General features: G+C 35.9%; 2 protein-coding genes across 3 annotated transcripts in view; one reads left to right on the top strand and one right to left on the bottom strand.

Moving 5' to 3' along the window:
- Nucleotides 1-2187, bottom strand: part of LOC127634560 (5'-AMP-activated protein kinase subunit gamma-2-like) — an 81596-nt gene extending 79409 nt beyond the window's left edge. For both annotated transcript variants that reach the window (XM_052114169.1, XM_052114173.1), the window contains exon 1: nucleotides 1806-2187. In XM_052114169.1, the coding sequence (XP_051970129.1) occupies nucleotides 1806-1889 (84 nt within the window). In that variant the 5' untranslated portion in view covers nucleotides 1890-2187. The remainder of the gene's footprint in view (nucleotides 1-1805) is intronic.
- A 2257-nt stretch (nucleotides 2188-4444) lies between these two features.
- sh3glb1a (SH3-domain GRB2-like endophilin B1a) lies at nucleotides 4445-16839 on the top strand. The gene is made up of 9 exons (XM_052114180.1): nucleotides 4445-4652; nucleotides 6624-6765; nucleotides 7467-7595; nucleotides 7878-8011; nucleotides 9150-9242; nucleotides 12893-12982; nucleotides 15141-15241; nucleotides 15361-15583; nucleotides 15702-16839. The coding sequence occupies exons 1-9, from the start codon at nucleotides 4590-4592 to the stop codon at nucleotides 15807-15809; spliced, it is 1083 nt and encodes a 360-aa protein (XP_051970140.1). The 5' UTR covers nucleotides 4445-4589; the 3' UTR covers nucleotides 15810-16839.
- Nucleotides 16840-18594: the final 1755 nt, after the last annotated feature.

Here is an 18594-nt window from a genome sequence, read left to right as displayed (position 1 = left end):
AGTGAGAGTCAGGGGAGATCCACCGAAAGAGAGGGAGAGAAAGCTGCACGGAGCAGAGTGTTCCTGAGTGCGATTTGTATTGTGCTAAAAAGCATCAATTTGAGTGTGACCACTGAAAAGTGGAATATATATATATATATATATATATATATATATATATATATATATATTATATATATGAAGCTGTGGGAAATAAAGCCCCTTTGAGCTGGATCTCGCTGTGTCCCACTTCCACCTTTTGATCTAAATACGAGCATCTGTTACAATCAATTTTATAGAAAGTCCTGAATTTCACGTTGATTCTCAACATATCCGGAGATTTATGAAGTTAATATAAAACTTCTGTTCAATCTGTTCAAAACAGCTGCCACTGTGGCTATAAACAGATGTATTAGCCTTTTCAGTGAATTACAACATTTTTAAGTCTTTTTCATGCCTAGATCACAAAGCTACTGTAAATATTATTGACCTAAAATAAAAGACTTCAGCAGAGGAGACTATTCAGTGAGATGTACTGCCCTTTAAACCACTGCATATTTCACATACACCTGTTATAATGTCAGGAAACTGCCAAAAATGCCACAATGCAACAAATTACATATGCATGTCCATTTCAGCAATGATAGAATCAGTGTTCCCTAAAGATAAATATTGTTTATGTATTCCTGCTGCAGGATTACTCAGTAATGACACTGATCTGATAATGACACTAACACGTTAATTAGCAGGTTATTATTCAGTGGCCCTAACACAGGAAGCACTAGAGACTCATGATTTCATGATCTTGAACTGACACAACCCAAGCACTAGTTATTTTGCAAAGATTACTTTTTAATCTAATAATTATATAAACTTTTTAGCCTGTTACTCTGTTTGCAAAATTATAAGCTGAAACGCTGACAGTGTATGAAATTTCAATTTCTTGGACTCTGCTGTTAATATCTCTCTCTTAACAATGTATCTCTGTCTAAACAGGATAAATATTGATCAGTATTAGCAGAGGCTATACAGACAGTATGGTCATACAGACAAGTTAATAGAAAGCCTCTCTATTTTCATAAACATAAGAGAGAAGTTCTAATACAAACCACACATTAACTGAGTCTGTACAGAGATGAGGACTCCTTGTCTATTACAGACATATGGGGCCAATTGATACAGTCAACACCTGGTCAAGATTAATTATTCCTATTTATGCAATCTGCTAATTGTTCTGAATGCAGTAAGGGTCCAGTGAGAGACATCTACTGAGTTTGTACTGATATTTACCTACCTGAAACCTGCAGGAAATTATTTTATTGGTTAATATCTCTGAGACCATACATGCCACTGTTTTATGACCTGGCATATTTTTCAGAGGACTTCCTGGACTTTTCTTTGTCCCAAAATGTTTGGGGGTGTGGCCATAATAATAATATGAATATATGTATATGTATACTGTATATTAATATGAAACTGATTTGCATGTGTATAAAATATAAATAATATTCAAATAATTTTACAATTATTTAAAATATACTTCTTATGCATTATATAATTATAATACATAAAATCCAAAAACCTTTTATTGAAAAATCTCGAGGAATTTTCACTTCTTAAATATAAACATATTCAGTAAAGACAAACAGACATTTTACAACAACAAAAATTAAACTAAGACTCTCAAATAACAGGTCATTTCACAAAGTCATTACTTAAAACTATACAGACATATTGCTCATTAATTTTTCCAGTTCACGTCCTTATTATTAGGGTTGAATACATCTGTGATAGTAAATAATAAGTATCGGCAAATAGACACTTACGGGCATGTTTATCCGAAGCGTTCTCTTTTTTCTTGAATTTTTCTTCTCATCTTTCTTTTTAGCATCCATTGCATTGCTGCCCATTTCCCAAAATATATATCTTTTTTTTTTCTCCCTTGGCAAAGGCTTATTTAATTCTGGCAACTACAATACAATCCATCGCCCCTACATATGAGAGCAACAGATCGACATAATACTTGTGCAGTAATGTTATAGACACATATGTATTATTTTGATTAATCCATTCTCGAATTTACCAACGTCTCGTGCGAAATGGTGCTCGTTTCATTTTAGGTATATGAAAAACAAACACTTGCTCCTCCGATGATAAAACTTCAAACAGAAAAACATGTGAGTGGAGATGCTCTCCGGTTCTCCGTGTGAAAGCATCAGTGTGCGTATACAGTATTTGCGCCAAGTACTTATAAAAATCAGTCAAATGACGGAGTGTGCAGGAGGCGGGCTTAGAATGCCTATTTTATTTCTATGGTTACAAGCATGGATGCTGCAGTGTACAGGCATTAATACAGGACATCCTTTTAGGAATGTTGTTGCATTCTATAGGATAACAGTAGCTACATGTAGCCTTTGGTTGACATTATGAATAGACAGAATGAAGAAAATTGTCTTTTATAGATTATTTAGCACTGTAGGTTATCTTTTTACCTAAAAACATGGACGATATTGTTTTTAGACACCCACATTAATTAAATAATAAAAGTTATATATAGATATAATAAATGTTTTGAAACGCCCAGGGCCTATATTTAACCACAGTAAATGTTAGGTTGAATATTAACATATATCTTGACTTGCATGGCAAAAGCCATATAAACTGAGGTGATTTAGTTCAATTGAAGTATGAAGTATTTTAATTTTTTTAATAGAAGACCACTGTTGTTACATGCTGCCATCTACTGATGATAAATATGCCAAATGAAAATATTCCAGAGGAATAGTTCAGAGTAGTTTAAATCAGGGACTAAAAATGGTTCGAGATACAAAAACGACGTTTTTTTTTTTTTTTTTTTTTTTTTTTTTTGTAGAATATAAGCAGAATCTATAACAAATCCCATTCAATTGTTCCACAGTGAAAACGTTATTTTTAAATGCTGGTAGCCATTTAATAACTGGTAAATTTTGTATCGAATTTTTTTCATGAAACCAAAATCTAAATGGTTTATCAGAGTACAGTTTTGGAATTACACCACTTCCTGTTGCCCAAAAGAAAGGGGGCATCACTCTTTTTAAAGGAAACTGCTGCATCACACATTATTTTGCCTGATTGCACATTGTGAACTTAGTCTTCCATTACATGGTGAAGACTTTTTAGGCAACTATATATATATATATATATATATATACCACTTATACAGACACGATTCATCCAGATGCAAGGGGAAATATTTAGGTAAAAAGTGCATTTCTCAGTTGTTTCCAAGTCTTCACTGAATTGTTGTTAGATATGATGCATTAATACAGACGTAATGCTGTCAGGTTTTGACTGAGAATCAGATCTGTAATTAAAAATAATTACAATAAAATAATTAAACAATTATAACTAATTAAAATTAAAGAAAGTATATAAAAAATTATTCATATAAATATTTGAAATATTTTGGAGATATTCTGTATATAAAGAAAATATTTATCGAAAGACTCTATTTTATGTAGGCTAATTGCTTATGATATGCTGACAAGTCATCTACATGGGGGGAAAAAATGAATTGCTTATTTTGGATGAGGCCCTAATTTTGAGCTTGTTTTTCTAAACCAGGTCACTTGTTTCTCTTAGATCTGGCAACATTGCAACAGGTATCACCCACCCCTTGCACAGAGAACTGTCATTTTACAAAGAACATTATTTACCGATTACCAATGGGAAAGGAGGCTGCAGAACACCAGCACCAGAATGAGTTTCTGCTCAGAATGCTCCCAAAAGGAAAAAAAAATTGAATCCCTTGCTTGAATACCTAAATATCTATATATGAAAGGTTTGCGAGACAGACAGACAGAACCAGTGAGTCATTGGACAAACATCCATTTGAGAATGGCATCTATAAAAGAGATAAGAAGGCCAAACAAGTTGTTTAAAGGCTCCTGTAAATAAGCTTAATAAGGTACAATTGCAAGAGCTGATAGCAAAGTCCTTAAAATTTCCAAAATGCACCTTCAAAAATCTCACCAAGATCAAACACACACAAACATCTAGAAAAACATTTCTCAAATTGAATTCAAGTGAATGACCTCCGCTAGAGTGCGCTATATACATTCATAAAATCATGCAATGGAGACGCACATCCTGATTATAGTTTAAGTAACTACATCATCATCATCATCATCATCATCATCATCATCAAAGGTTATTTATGACACTTTGCACTTTTTGAGTATCACACTTGGACCAAACAGGTGCAGAAAGTCTAACTCTAGGCAGTCCGATCCTTAAAAAACAAACGGATCTCTCGGCTATGCAACAGTACATAATGCTGAAATTGCTTAAGTTGGAAGTCAAAAAGTATTTTTTGTTGTATAATGATGATGATGTATACAACTCGGACCCATGTGCTGATTTCAGACCCTGCTTAAGGTCCCGGCCCGTCTTTGTGCTCTCAGTAATTAGATCTGTGGGTGGTTCTTCCTCTTCTCCACCGGCTGTTGCTTCAGTCATACTTTCACATAAACTACGGCTGTTAAAATAAAGGGTAAAATTGATGCAATCACATATACATCATCCCCTTCGCGCTGACTTAATTTAAATAGTTTTATATTGAAAAGTTAAAGATGGATTTTAACGTGAAGAGATTCGCAGCGGACGCGGGTACTTTATTCAGCAGGGCGGTGCAAGTAAGTCAAGATTTAGTTACTGTAAAGATGCTGAAAATATGTGTATTTCAAAAATGTTAACCAGATCACTCTTATTTTTGGACAGGAAGGCGCTTATGGACATTTGTAATGTTCCAGTTTCTGTATTGTTTTCCTTTCTTACTCTTGTATTCAGGGCCTCTCTCGTGCTGCAATGCTCATTTTTATAAATCGACTTTGCGTATTAAATGGTCTGATATCCTCACTTTACCGCTATAGTGAACATGAAAGACTCTGTTATATTAGTCATACCCATATATATACTTCATTTTACCGCCGAAATATACTTGACATTTTCACTTTTTGTCCAGATTCAGATTGTGAGGCTAAAGCTAACGGGCTAGAGCCGAGTTTAATCCGGCAGAGGTCAGCACAACCACACACGGGCTGTGTCTCGAAATCTAGTGAGCTCCCTATCTAGACTACATTTTGGGGGCAGCAGCATTATCAAGTGGAACAAAATTGCTGCTCGTAAAGATTTGTAAATTTGGAGGAAAATACATACGATTCTCCAAAATGCTTCCTAGCTCACTGTGGTTTTGAGACACGAGCATTTACTTAATGAAGTACGAACTAGAAAACACTACATATAAAACTAACCCGCACAAGTTCATTAATGTATATTTCTTTACACAATAAACGTATGACAAGACTCAAGAAACTAACAACATATTACTTTATTAGACTTCAGATTTGTGAATCAAGCTGCAAGTGTGCAATACAGTATAGCATACTCGTTTTCTCCTACTACGTATTTGGGTAGTAGGGTATAGTGGGGAAAAAGGCACACATTAAAGGTGCAATATGTAATATATTAACTTTTTAATATACCCATTTCCCAATAGTATTTAGACACCTCAGGTTGCCAGATTTGAAACAAGTTAGCGAGCAAACGCATCACTCTGCAGCCACGGAAGCCAGCAATACATCTAGCGAAAATTGACAGTTATAAAAGAATCCACATGAGCTGGTTTATAATTTGAAAAAAAAAAAATGTAATTAGCAAACGTATACATTAGCTGATCAATTTACAGTGTAAGGCTCGTCGCTTGCCATTGTCAGTTTGCTGGTTCCTGTTGCGTGTCCTCAACCTTGCGTGAGCTTAGAGTCTGGGAAGGAGGGGGCGGGGGGATACAACTCTCCCCAATATTTTGAATTTGGACTGCAGTACCCATTTTAAACGCTTGATGTCAATGTTAAATATTCCTCCTTTAAGGAAAATGTATCAAACGTATCAAGATTGAAAAAAATTATAATAATATTGATGGAGTAACATCATTTTTGGGTTAAAAGGCCACTATGAGGGGTTATATTGATATTGTGTAAATATTGTATGACTTTCTTCTGCTGGACACAAAGATTTTTAGAAGAATATTTCAGCTCTGTAGGTCCACACAATGCAAATGAATGGGTCCAACATTTTGATGTTCCAAAAAGCACATACAGGCAGCATAAAAGTAATCCATAAAACTCCTCTTTGTCCAGTAGGTAGTAATATGCATGAAAAATACAAATCGCCAAAAATAAACAAAGAAGAATGTGAAAGTGAAAGCTCGATAGTGAAAAATATTAAATATTGATCTGTTTCTCACCCACACTTGTATCACTTCTGAAGATGTGGATTTAAACAATGGAGTCGTATGGATTACCTTTATGCTGCCTTTATATGCTTTTTGAGCTTAAAAGATTTGGACCCTGTTGACTTGCATTGTATGGACCTACAAAGATGAGATAATCTTCTAAAAATCTTCGTTTGTGTTCAACAGAAGAAAGAAAGTCATACAAATCTTGGATGTCGTGAGGTTGACTAAATGATGAGTGAATTGTCATTTTTGGTTGAACTATTCCTTTTAAGAAATAAATTGTGTTACACATGTTTCAAGGTATGTACCTTGTTTCAGACATTTGTGAATAAAAATATGTAAATTAATAGACTTTTGCCTTTAAAAACAGTTCACAGAAGAAAAACTTGGCCAGGCTGAGAAGACAGAGTTGGATGCACATTTGGAGAATCTCCTCACCAGAGCTGAATGCACCAAACACTGGACAGAGAAGATTTTGAAGCAAACAGAAGTATTACTGCAACCAAATCCAAGTAAGAGCATCCGTTGAGTTTGTGCCAAGAATGATCAAAATGCAGATTCCATACAGTATGATATGATGCAAAGTAACTGTTCCTACTGTAATTTGTTGTAATTGATTAATTCGTTATTTTAGCGCTTTAAAACTTCAGTACGTTCTAGTAGTCACTACAAGTATGCGCCTTGACATTTTCATGTACAATGGAATTTGTAGATTTCTCTTAGTTGATGCTCTTTCAAAGCATCCATGTTTATTCTTACTCCATAGTGTGAAAATATCACTGTAAGGTTTTGTGTACAGCTGCTCACCCTGTTCAAAGCCTCACCATGGTGCCACACTAGTTAGATAATGAGCAATAGAGAAAAAACAATCACGCAACAGGAGGGAATGAACAGCCAAAGAAAATGGCTCTTTCATTTTTGTTTAGAGATTTTCTGCCAGCGGATGAAACAATTATGCTTTTTGTGTTTGATTTTGTACACAGAATGATTACTTTATAGCACTGTATATTAGATTTCCTTTAAAGCAGTGGAATTAGTCATGTCATGCTCCTAAATGTTTGAACATTTTTAGATCTTCTCAAATCTCATATATAAAAAAAAAGTTATGATTTTTTTATGCATTTTAAATTAATCCATAGTTTTATAGAACTAACATACAGTAAAACAGGGTTGATTAACCTTCATATCCTTAGTGTATCATCTGCAATTTCAGATGTCAGAATAGAAGAATTATTTTATGAAAAACTGGACAAGAAGTTTCCAACACGCATGAACAACCATGAACTTCTGGGTCAGTCCATGATCGACTCCGGAACTGAATTTGGGCCTGGAACAGCCTACGGTAAGCAATAAACACAAGCAAAGCAAATCCACGATAGTGTCCTTGTTCCTCACAATGCCATTCATCTGTCCCTTAATAGAGCTCCACTCATTTACCCTTGCTCTATGTCACCAGTTAGTGGTAATAGAACCAATTGAATAGCTCCTTCTAAAGAGATGGTATTCTGTAAGCTAGGTGAGAAAGCTTCTTCACTGTATTTCCTAATTCATTTGATCCAGTTAACACAATTTTGATAATACATTTGTATAACATAGAGTTGATCCAGTATGTTTTTGTCCACAGGAAATGCTCTGATTAAGTGTGGTGAGACAGAGAATCAAATTGGAGGAGCAGAGAGAGAGTTAATTCAAAGCTCAGCCATTCATTTTCTCACGCCTTTCCGCAACTTTCTGGAAGGAGACTTCAAGACTATATTGGTAAGATCTGGCAACCCAACAAAATTACAAAAAGAATAGAGAGTCTAGGATGTATGAAAAATTGGAATATGTAAAAGAATTTTGTGCCTTTTTCCCTCACCTTGAAATCAAGGCATTAACCCATTAAACTCTATAGAGCTATATTGTGAACTGAGTTTACGCTTAAAATGTTAGAGTCCCCGGACAAGTAAGTAATGGATTTGGGGAATTATTTGACAGCTTAGAAACTTAATTTTTCATAAAACATCTCCTCCTACAGCTCTGCTGTATCTCATCCTCCTCCCCTGGCAGCGTCCCTACCGATCCAGGTGGTCGGGGAGTCGCTTCCCTCCTCCCCTCGCGGATGGCGGTCTTCTTTCGACCCCTCCGCATTTCTGGGAGATGGTAGGGCACTCCTCCGCCCCTGGTAGCAGCTCATATAAATTCTATTTTAATGATCAACTTAACCAAAAACACACTAACATAACCGCACACAGGGCAGCTGCCTGTAATTCTCTCTCTCTTGAACTGTCATCACCGGCCGCCTTTATCCCTCGCACGCCCCATTCAGGCTGATTGGAGACCAGGCGTGCCTCGTTCCAACACGGCCCCGCCCTCCTCTGCTCTACGCTAGATTTTAATCAAAAAATCAAAAAAATGTTGCGACCATTTTTGTCACTATCTGGAGCCCTGATGTAATGGGAGAACTGAAAATAGGACTAAATGTCTATGGATGAGCACATCTGTGAGGAGCATCATCTATATTCCAGATCTACATTTTGTGATGGAAGGTGATGCTTGCTGCCATCTAGTGGAATGAAATAAGACTTTTTGCTGGAAGAACAAAGCAAGCAGAACCAGAATTACATGCTTTCAAAGTTAAGACAAGACTGTAAACATATACAATAGTATTTATATCAAATAAAATTACCTGAAAATTTTTTAGCAATTGGTCCACAGTGTTTGTGAATGGTAAGCTTTTAAATTTGAGTGTGAAAAATTGCAGGTGACAGCCCAAAAATGCACCAGATCTAAAACCGTTCAAATGTGGTTTAAATTCTTCAAAATTAAATCATAGTTTCTTCTGATATTCCTCATCCTGTTTTGTTACAATTTTTCCATGTAACTCTAACAAACCAAATGTTTTGTTCCATTACAGAAAGAGCGCAAACTGCTTCAGAACAAACGACTGGACCTGGATGCTGCAAAGACTAAGTTAAAGAAAGCCAAAATGTCTGACGCCAGAGCTCTGGTGAGTTATCATTATTTCTAAATAAGCTGTTAAGTTTGTTCCTGTCAAATACGATGCCATTTTACTTAATTATTAATTATTTTCTTTTTTTACGTAATCCAGCTACAAGTTGTTACTGGCTTCATTTTAAGCATTAGTTCTCACATTTTACTAGGGCTGCCCCCTGATAGTCGACCAAACATTAGTTGATGAGAAGAGTCTTGGTCGACCAAGTTTTGATTGGTTGGTTGGTCGCAGAAAAAAAAAAAAACTCCACAGTAGAACAATGAACACCGATATTACCGCTGGTTGGACGCTAGGTGGTACAATGGGGTCCTTTTCGTTATGCAGGGTTAGGGTTAAGCCTACACAATAAAGCAAGACACCTTGATTTCAAACTTTTAATTTTAATTTTATTTATTTTAACTAAAAGTTCAAATGAAACTGGGGAAAATGGGCATTTAAAATGTGTGTAGTTCAACTATTTGAAAGATAGCTTTACAACAGATGTTACCATTTCTCTGGCAAAGAACCTACTTCATCTGTGCATTTCGTTGTCTGGGAAAATACATCATGTGTGTGAATACATTTGTTTTTTTCCCTCCTTCAGGATATATATCGCAATATCCAATTACATTGGCAGCCCCTGGGCTGAGGGATCGTGAATATTCTTGCTCTACTGATTTTGCATTAAAAGTTTATTAATTTATTTAAAAAACGAAAAACTTAAATCAAATACATTTCTAAATTCAAATTACACTCCAAACTAAATGAAAAAGCAAATAATAAAGTGATAAAAGAATAAAATATATAGGCTATATATTTTATGTATATTTTATGAATACATAAAAACAAATATAAATGTAAAAATAATAATTATGATGATGATGATTATCACGGTTCGAGGTGAACGTGTTTTTATATTATTTTATGTTTTAATCACAGATGTATAGGATGCAGATTTATGGTCAAAATGAACTGTTCTGTGGAAATATAGTGAACTGAACTCAAAATACCTCCTGAGCTGAGATGTCTGAGGTCATTTTTACAGCACTCTCGGAAATTCAGAAGACGGAAACAAAGAGTGATTACCTTTTACATGCGCGTGCTCCACGAGACTGCATACCTCCGTATCAGTGCATCATACATGCACACTAATAATAATAATAATAATAATAATTTAATTAATGGAAAAATGAGCCAAATATCGTCTTGACATAATCAAAGGCATCAGCTATTGGAGATCACTCAGACTAATGTTGATCCCCGAGATCATTGTCTAATGTGCATTTCTCTCTATAAATAAACAAAATGTCCAGACAGTCTTCTTGCTGGTCTTTCCGACACATTCAGAATCATTACCGCTTTTGCCGGTATCGCTGTGGCTCACTTCATGCGTCCGCTTGTAACATTTAGATTTTAAAGATTCATTATTATTTACTATTTCTCTGTAATGTAGAACAGTGTTAGCAATGTTACTTATAGCATTATTTCTCAGCCCTGGAACTTAAACTATTTTCATATATATATATATATATTTAATTAAATTAATATCATAAACGTGCGACTAGTCGACTAATGGCTTAAATTAACGTGACTAAATTAGTCAACTAGGAAAATCTTTGGTCGGGTGGCAGCCCTACATTTTACGAAAGTATTTTGCCTTCCATGGCCTCAGTGCACATGGTGTCCTTAAATGTAGCTCTTGACTGTTACGCTCTGCTGTATCTCTTTTCGTGTGCTGGCACATGGTAGCCACTCAGAAACACCCCTCCACCAGGGGACGCTGGCTATGTTGCCAATTTCTCCTACATGGTGAACTTTCTTCATGTGAAGTGGTTGAAGGTTGGTCATGCCTCTCTTTCACCCTAGTTTCAAGCTTCACTCTCCTTCTTTGGATGTTCCACATCTAAGATGTTCTAGTTCCTCTTCAAGCTGTTGATTAAGCTATTTGTCCCGGATATTAGCAGTGTGTGTTATTCCATGTTCCTTTTTTTTTTTGTGTGCATTTAAGGCTCGTACCCAATGATGGTATTTCAAAACTGCATGTTGCCTTTGAGCCCAGTTTCACAAGAGAAGTAGAGCAGTGCTTAAATATGATCACCACATGACCAGAGCTCAGCCTTAACACTCATACACACATATACTCCCACATGAACTCAGCAGTACCCAAACAATCAGCTGCCTACTCTAAAATTGGAAGTATTTACTTTCCTATGATTCCCAGAGAATTAGCCGAGTAATTCTTAGTGAATTCCTGCAAATAGCCCATGTTCACTGCAGCAAAAGCTATTCATGTTCAGTGGCGGATTTAGGCATGGGTGACATGGGCAGTCCAGGTCAACAACGTTGGGGGCGTTCTCATTTAGAATCACCTACCCACCGCCAGTCCACGGTCAACAACTTTGGGGACGTGTTGAAGCGGGCTTTCGCTCAGGGTGCCAAACAAGCTAGAACCGCTACTGCTCATGTTGCATCCTTTACAAAATATTACCATGACAGCCATAAATGTAGCACAAATTACTACTACTACTGTTACTACAGTTATTGCACTAGTATAACACTGTGGTAACTTAGTATTGGCTAACACTCAAAAGTATTTTCATTTTAAAATGACACCTTTTTGCACTGTTTGCATTGCACAGTAATGTTATGTTTCACAGTTGTAACACAAACTGGACAATCTATGATATTTTGTTGGAAGTGGTACATGTTCAGGGCTGTTAGCTTCTAGTGTTATGACTGTACTGCCCAACAGAAGGCATAATGCAAAGACTACACCAACACTGAAACTGAGAAAAATGGCAAGCAAATATAATATATATACTATATTATAGTCTCACTCTGTTTTCCCTGAATCTGAGAATAGATGAGTCAAACCCATCAGTCACAGAACTGATCATAGTCTAAGAGACACAATTTTGATCCTAATTCAAATTTGACAAAATGGGTAGTCACTGTGTTTTACCTTTGCAGGCCAGTGTAGTCTGTGTGAATGTACTCTGTGTCTTGATGTTTTAGAGTTAACACAAAGTCCCATCTCTAAATATTGTATCTGTATTTTCAAATGCTGTTCAGATGTGGGCAGAGGAAGTGACAATGGTAAAGAGAATGTTTTGACATTTTGTTTCTCATCTTGGCTATTGTGTTGTTTTCTCATCTACTGCAATCTGTGCTGATGAAGGTCTTTTTTCTCAATCATCATTGAAAAGCTGGAAATAGCAGACCAGCTAGATACCATTGCTAAGGCTTTGTCTGCATTTGAAATTTCCAACATAATGATTTTGTTGCAGGCTTACGGAGAGGTTTAGATAGTCAACCATACATTATAACAACAGACTTTTTAATTTTTAATGAGGTTGTTGTTTAACTATATTTATAGATATATAGTATCGGAAAAATAAGTACTTTTGTATTTTTATGTTATGTAGTTTGTTCCTGAACATTTTGATTTCTGCATAAAAACAATAATGTAAAATACTATGAACAATTGTGGTTAAACAATAAACGATAATCACAAACAAGTGGTTAATCTTTCAGTTTCCAGTTGCTAAGTTATCTTAGAAGAAAGGCTTTTTAATGCACCAGTTCTTATTAAACCCCACCCCACCACTCTCTCTCTCTCTCTCTCTCTCTCTCTCTCACCCTCTTGCTCTCTCTCTCTCCCTCAGGCAGAGCAGGATCTGAAAATGACACAGAGTGAGTTTGACAGACAGGCAGAGATCACCAGGCTTCTCCTAGAGGGGGTCAGCAGTACACATGTAAGAGCTTGTATGCAAACCTGCCACCTACTGGGCCTACTGCCAATCTCAAAACCTCCCACTCTCTTTCTACAAGCAAAACCTGTACAATATAGCCAAACTATAACAAGTAATATAGGTTTTATTCAAAATCAAATGCATCCCAAATACAAACTACTTACTGAATATTGCTAAATACACACTAGTGATAGACCGATATATCGGTTAGGCCGAATAAGCGGGCAAAATTTGGCCTTTTTTGGGGGGGATTATCAACATCAGCCAATAACCATGTTGGCTTGGCCAGTAAACGGTTAAAGGAATTTTCTGGGCTAAATGCAAGTTTAGCTCAATTTACAGCATTTGTGGCATAATGATGATTACAAAACAAAATTATTTTGCCTTTCCAAAAGTCAAGATTACATTATGTAAATGGTAGTAGCCTAATGAGGTAGATTTTTGTTTTTTGGGGTTTATAGGCAAAATGTGAAGTTTATAATTTTATAAAAGCACTTCTACAAAATCATGTTTTATTTGAGATGTAAAGTTGTATAAATCATAATTTTGACAGTAGTTTTAGGATTTGTTGACATTACATCATCATGGCAACTAAATTGTAAAATTGCCTATAACTTAACACAGAAAAGGTAAGCGATTTTATCACACTAAATTCATGTTAACACACATATTGTTTATGTCTTGTGGCTATAGTTATGAAATAGTGAGCATTTTAATGTTTACGGATTGGCACCAATCACTTCCATTCAAAGTGCCTCACTGGAACCCAGATTTTTGTGATTTTCGGATTTTTGTGGTAATCTATATTATGCCACAAATGCAGTTGATTGACCTTAACTTGTATTGAACCCAGAATATTCCTTTAACCCCACCCCCAATGTAAGGCTGAGTGCCCTGCAAGGAACAACCAGAGTCACCTATCTTCCACCGCGATCACTATACACACATAAACAGAATGCAGTGGAACATTTTCACCAGCAATTAAGTCATTAAATAAGCCAGCCAATGCATTAATTATATTGTACCACCTTAAACTGTTGTTGTGTATGTGTGAATGAGAAATAACCTTAAAACACAATATAATTGTTCAGAAAAAACAGCTATTAAAATGAACCCATATGCTAAAATATTAAGCTATTAAGAAATGTCCTACCTGTTACTTGAAGACCCCAAATGTGGCCTTGCGCTCAGGGGTGTTGCTAATAAATGTCTTCATGAGATTTTCAATATCCAAGCGATTCATGTTAAACACAAGCAAACACCAGAAGATAACGATTTTGCTCAGCTAAGGTTTTAGCACCTTCCGCAGGGCGACGGATCACGAGAACGCAGAAGCTCTAACCTGTACTTTTTTTTTTGTTTGTGTTTTGTTTTGCAAAATTACTATATTAGCTTATACATGAGTAAATCACTATATTCTTCTGAAGAAAAACACTTCATATTGAGGATTGGTTAATTGTTTTTATTCATAAATGTAATATTACACTACAATATGTATTATTTAACAACAGTAATGATACAATAACACTTTTTATTTTTTATTTATTTTTTGGACACACAAGCATGACAAATCTCTCCGAAACAGGATGACATTTTTCTTAACATAAATCATATACTGAAAGAGAAAATGTAATTATATATACTGCATAAATACAATGAAATATATTAAATTTTGTTGAAAACTGTTTTACAGTCTTGCTCACTAGAGGGTGTGTCAGCACACCCATTCCTATGCCTTTGCATATCAGTCGACCACTAGTACACACTTTATACTGCCTATATTTTTTTTTAAATAGTATGTGAAACAGTAGGCATTATTATTATTATTATTATATGAACATTTCAAACACTAGTATGTCATATTGTTGTCACATTTGTCATCCCGTTGTTTGTAATCTAATCAAATAATGAGTGAAATCAGAGATGTTAAAACTTTTGGCTGAAATTTACATCCAGTTAATTCACTGGCAATGGAAGGTGAAGTCAAGTGCATTGCATTTTGGAATATAGTATCCTGTGTATTGTGCTCTGTTGTATACCGCACATTTGGCAAATGTAGTTGGCCAACTGGGTATTCTATGCATATTGTGCACGGTATACGTGGTATATACTGTAGAAACAATAATAGCCATAATTTCTCAAAACGTTCTTTTTATCACAGGCCCATCACCTTCACTGTCTTAATGACTTTGTGGAGGCTCAGATGACATATTACGCCCAGTGTTACCAGTATATGGTAGATCTCCAAAAGCAGTTGGGAAAGTAAGGCATACTGTATATATTAGCACGTTTCTAATACATTTAATAAATGAGATTTGTTTTATCATTCATTATGTCCTGTAATCATGAACAATTATTTTGGGCTTTCTTGTCACCTCCAGCTTCCCTTCAGCTTTCTCTTCTAACAACAACCAGTCTTCAGTTAGTGGAGGGGCCAGTGTCTCATTACCCATTCTGCCACTATCAGACCCTCTACCTTCTGCTACAGGTAACACCTCTTCAGATTTCACTGAGCTGCAGAACTTCAGCGGGAGCCGTAAAGCAAGAGTGCTCTATGATTATGACGCCGCGGGCAGCAACGAACTCTCCTTATTGGCTGATGAGGTGGGCGCCCCATTTCTTAATGCCTCTGATTCTATCCTTTACTCTTTTGAGAATGTTTAGCATTCCTAGTAACATATCTTACATTATGTTGAGTGCATGTGCACCCCTCTTCTTTCAGGTGATCATGGTGAGTAGTGTGCCAGGCATGGACTCTGATTGGCTGATGGGGGAGCGTGGGAAACAAAAGGGAAAAGTGCCCATTACCTATCTGGAGCTACTAAATTAAAAAAAAAAGTATTGTTGGAACCAAAACACAAAAAAGTGTAATCCAGCAGTGCTGTGTACATATTTAAGAAATGCCATATATATATATGCAACTATGACGTCTTGTGCTGCTCAAATGCTACAGTATTTTATGGAACATCACATCTTGCATTCTCAGTATGGGAAGAGGTCCTAACAGCAGAGCTGTTTACAAATGAATAATTGCAGGACGTTTTTAATTAACTTGATGTGTTGTTATAACTGCCAACTTGCCTTGTTATATGCAAAAACTGCAAAAGTGACTTCTTTTGAGTATTACAAGAGTTTTTACAACAAGAATGTATTAAGGCTGATACAATAGCAATAGCATAGCAATAGTCAGTAGCACATGTGTTTGAATCTTTAAGTAGCTTCCATAATGTGCACAAACTATATTTCTGGTTCTGGAACATTTCAAAGGAATTCTTTTAGCAGACTATGGTGGAAACTGAATATGCCATAATTTATTTTCTGGGTTATAGTTCCAGTTTAGTTGATGCAGTATGTGCCTATATTATCTTCTGCTGTTTACATTTCTCTTTATTGCATTAAAGGTTAGAACACAAAAATGCTTATTTGCACGCAGACAGCCTTTCCTGTTACACATTATGAAACTGACCTTTTTGTATTGACAAAGATATACAGAGCAGCGATATTACACTTTAAAAAGCACACTCATTTGTAAGTATTATTTTCTGCATAATCGTGGAGCCAGTTGTTTAAGATAAGACTACATTTCATGATATGAAAAAAAATCTGTTAACTGAAAACATACCTTTGTGCCTTACACTCATGTTGAGGTTGATTCATTTTTAAATTGTGTACTGAAAGAAAACATAGTTAAGAGATAAGTGCTCATTTTACACATGTCAAAGTGCCTCTCTATATAATATAAGACATTTTTTGTTTACTCTTGTTTATAACCACAAAAACAAAAAACAATAACTGCTTCATGTCTGTGATGAGTTACTACCATAGATTTATATACAATGGTTTTATTATACAATAATAAAAAAAGGTTTTACACTTTTAGCCTTCTGTGTTTTTAATTCAAAATTATTCTAATTTTGTCTTGTCTGATTGGGGATAGCACTACCTTACTAATGCCACAGACTGTTTAGCCTGAGACAGAACACTTGTATTAAAATGAATAGTGTCATTGGAACAGTTAACTATAGAACACGCAAATACATTAAGATGGCATCACGCTAGCAGACTCCAAACAACTCTATTTTGGCCACAGGTGTCACTTGACTACTGTTTTGCTGAGATCTCTCTCTTCAGTCGGAGGCATCCGATTCAAAATGGTGGAGGGGTAAAATACATGACGACTCCTCAAACTCTCTCTCTCGGATTCCCTGTCACATTACTGAAATAACAGGAGTACCACGTGAATATAAACAATTGTGATACAAAATTTCCTGAACATGGAATTGTTCCATGATTCGACTGTTTTCAATTTCCAGTCTGCAGTGTTTTCACTTGCATCAGTGTATATTCTTAGCGGGTTATGTAATGTTTAAAGTATTAAATTTGTAAAAATTGTCAAAAAAAAAACATGCAGATACTTCACAGAGTCGAGATGACAGTTTTTTTATAGACCGTGCCTCGCGCTAGTAATATCACGCGAGCAAGAGTGCAACGTGGCCCTACATCAGCACTGATGTGATTCAGCCGCAGGCCGAGTGCCGTAGGTAATTACAGCAGTGCTGATGTAGGGCCTTATAGCACGATAGCGAGTGTGATATTGCTTATATACAACAGTTCAATGAACAATTAATAATTAAGAACAAAATTAAAAGTACGGTCATAAAAACGCATTTGTGCATGGAGCTACTTTATTACGTGACCGATCAGAATCTGCTGTTGCTGGTTCAAAACAAATGATGCGTCCAAGCCTCCATTAGTAATTCAAAATGTTCACTTCAGAAATAGTATCACAGCTTGTGCTGTTTCTAACAAGTTATTGGATAAACAAGGATAGACGGATGGATGTGTGTGTTTGTCTGTGTGTGTATGTGTGAGAGAGAGACAGAGAGATGGAGCATGTGCGATCACCTGTTGCCACTCCCAATCAGAGATGCTTACAGCTTTCTGAAGGTCAGTTTTCTCAGTGGAATATAGACATCCAAGCAGAGTATTTCTCTCTATTTTGGGGTAGCCGGTGCGCAAATGTAATTCACTATAGAAACAGTATGTATCCAATGTGGAAACTCACAGAGAGCTGTTCTATGTAAACAATGACTAACTGATTCATTTTATGTCTTCAACTGGCTCATATTACACACAAAAATGATCTTTTGCCACCACCTGCTGGCTAACATATGTCATTTCAAAAATAAAGACAGTAACTCCTAACACATATGCACTACACTTACACGTTAATTTAGAACGGCACGAACACAAGTGGAGTGATACAAACAGTGAAGCGTCTGAGTGCTGATGCTGTCACACCATCAGTGCTCATGGAACGTCTCTCGTCCAATCAGATTCGAGGACCGGAACTAACTGTTGTGTGTGTGTATATATATATATATATATATATATATATATATATATATATATATATATATACAACTGTAAAAAAATAAATACCATTTTCACTCACCCGAAGCTTACATAAAACAAAAAACAATATTGACGTCATGACTGTACTGCCAAAAACGGTACAAACCACGTCATCAAGTTTGCAGAAGACACCACGGTGGTGGGACTTATCAGCAACAATGATGTGCCATCATACAGAGAGGAGGTAGAGCTTCCAGTGG

Source organism: Xyrauchen texanus, chromosome 41 (assembly GCF_025860055.1).
Source record: "Xyrauchen texanus isolate HMW12.3.18 chromosome 41, RBS_HiC_50CHRs, whole genome shotgun sequence".
In the NCBI taxonomy this organism is placed as follows: domain Eukaryota; kingdom Metazoa; phylum Chordata; class Actinopteri; order Cypriniformes; family Catostomidae; genus Xyrauchen; species Xyrauchen texanus.
This window is presented reverse-complemented; position numbering and strand designations above follow the sequence as displayed.

Bases quoted from the DNA above. Each gene is read 5' to 3' on its own strand.
- sh3glb1a (XM_052114180.1), top strand. From the start codon at position 4,590: ATGGATTTTAACGTGAAGAGATTCGCAGCGGACGCGGGTACTTTATTC. The intron at 4,653-6,623 runs GTAAGTCAAGAT...CTTTAAAAACAG, and splicing joins TATTCAGCAGGGCGGTGCAA to TTCACAGAAGAAAAACTTGG. The intron at 12,983-15,140 runs GTAAGAGCTTGT...TTTTTATCACAG, and splicing joins AGGGGGTCAGCAGTACACAT to GCCCATCACCTTCACTGTCT.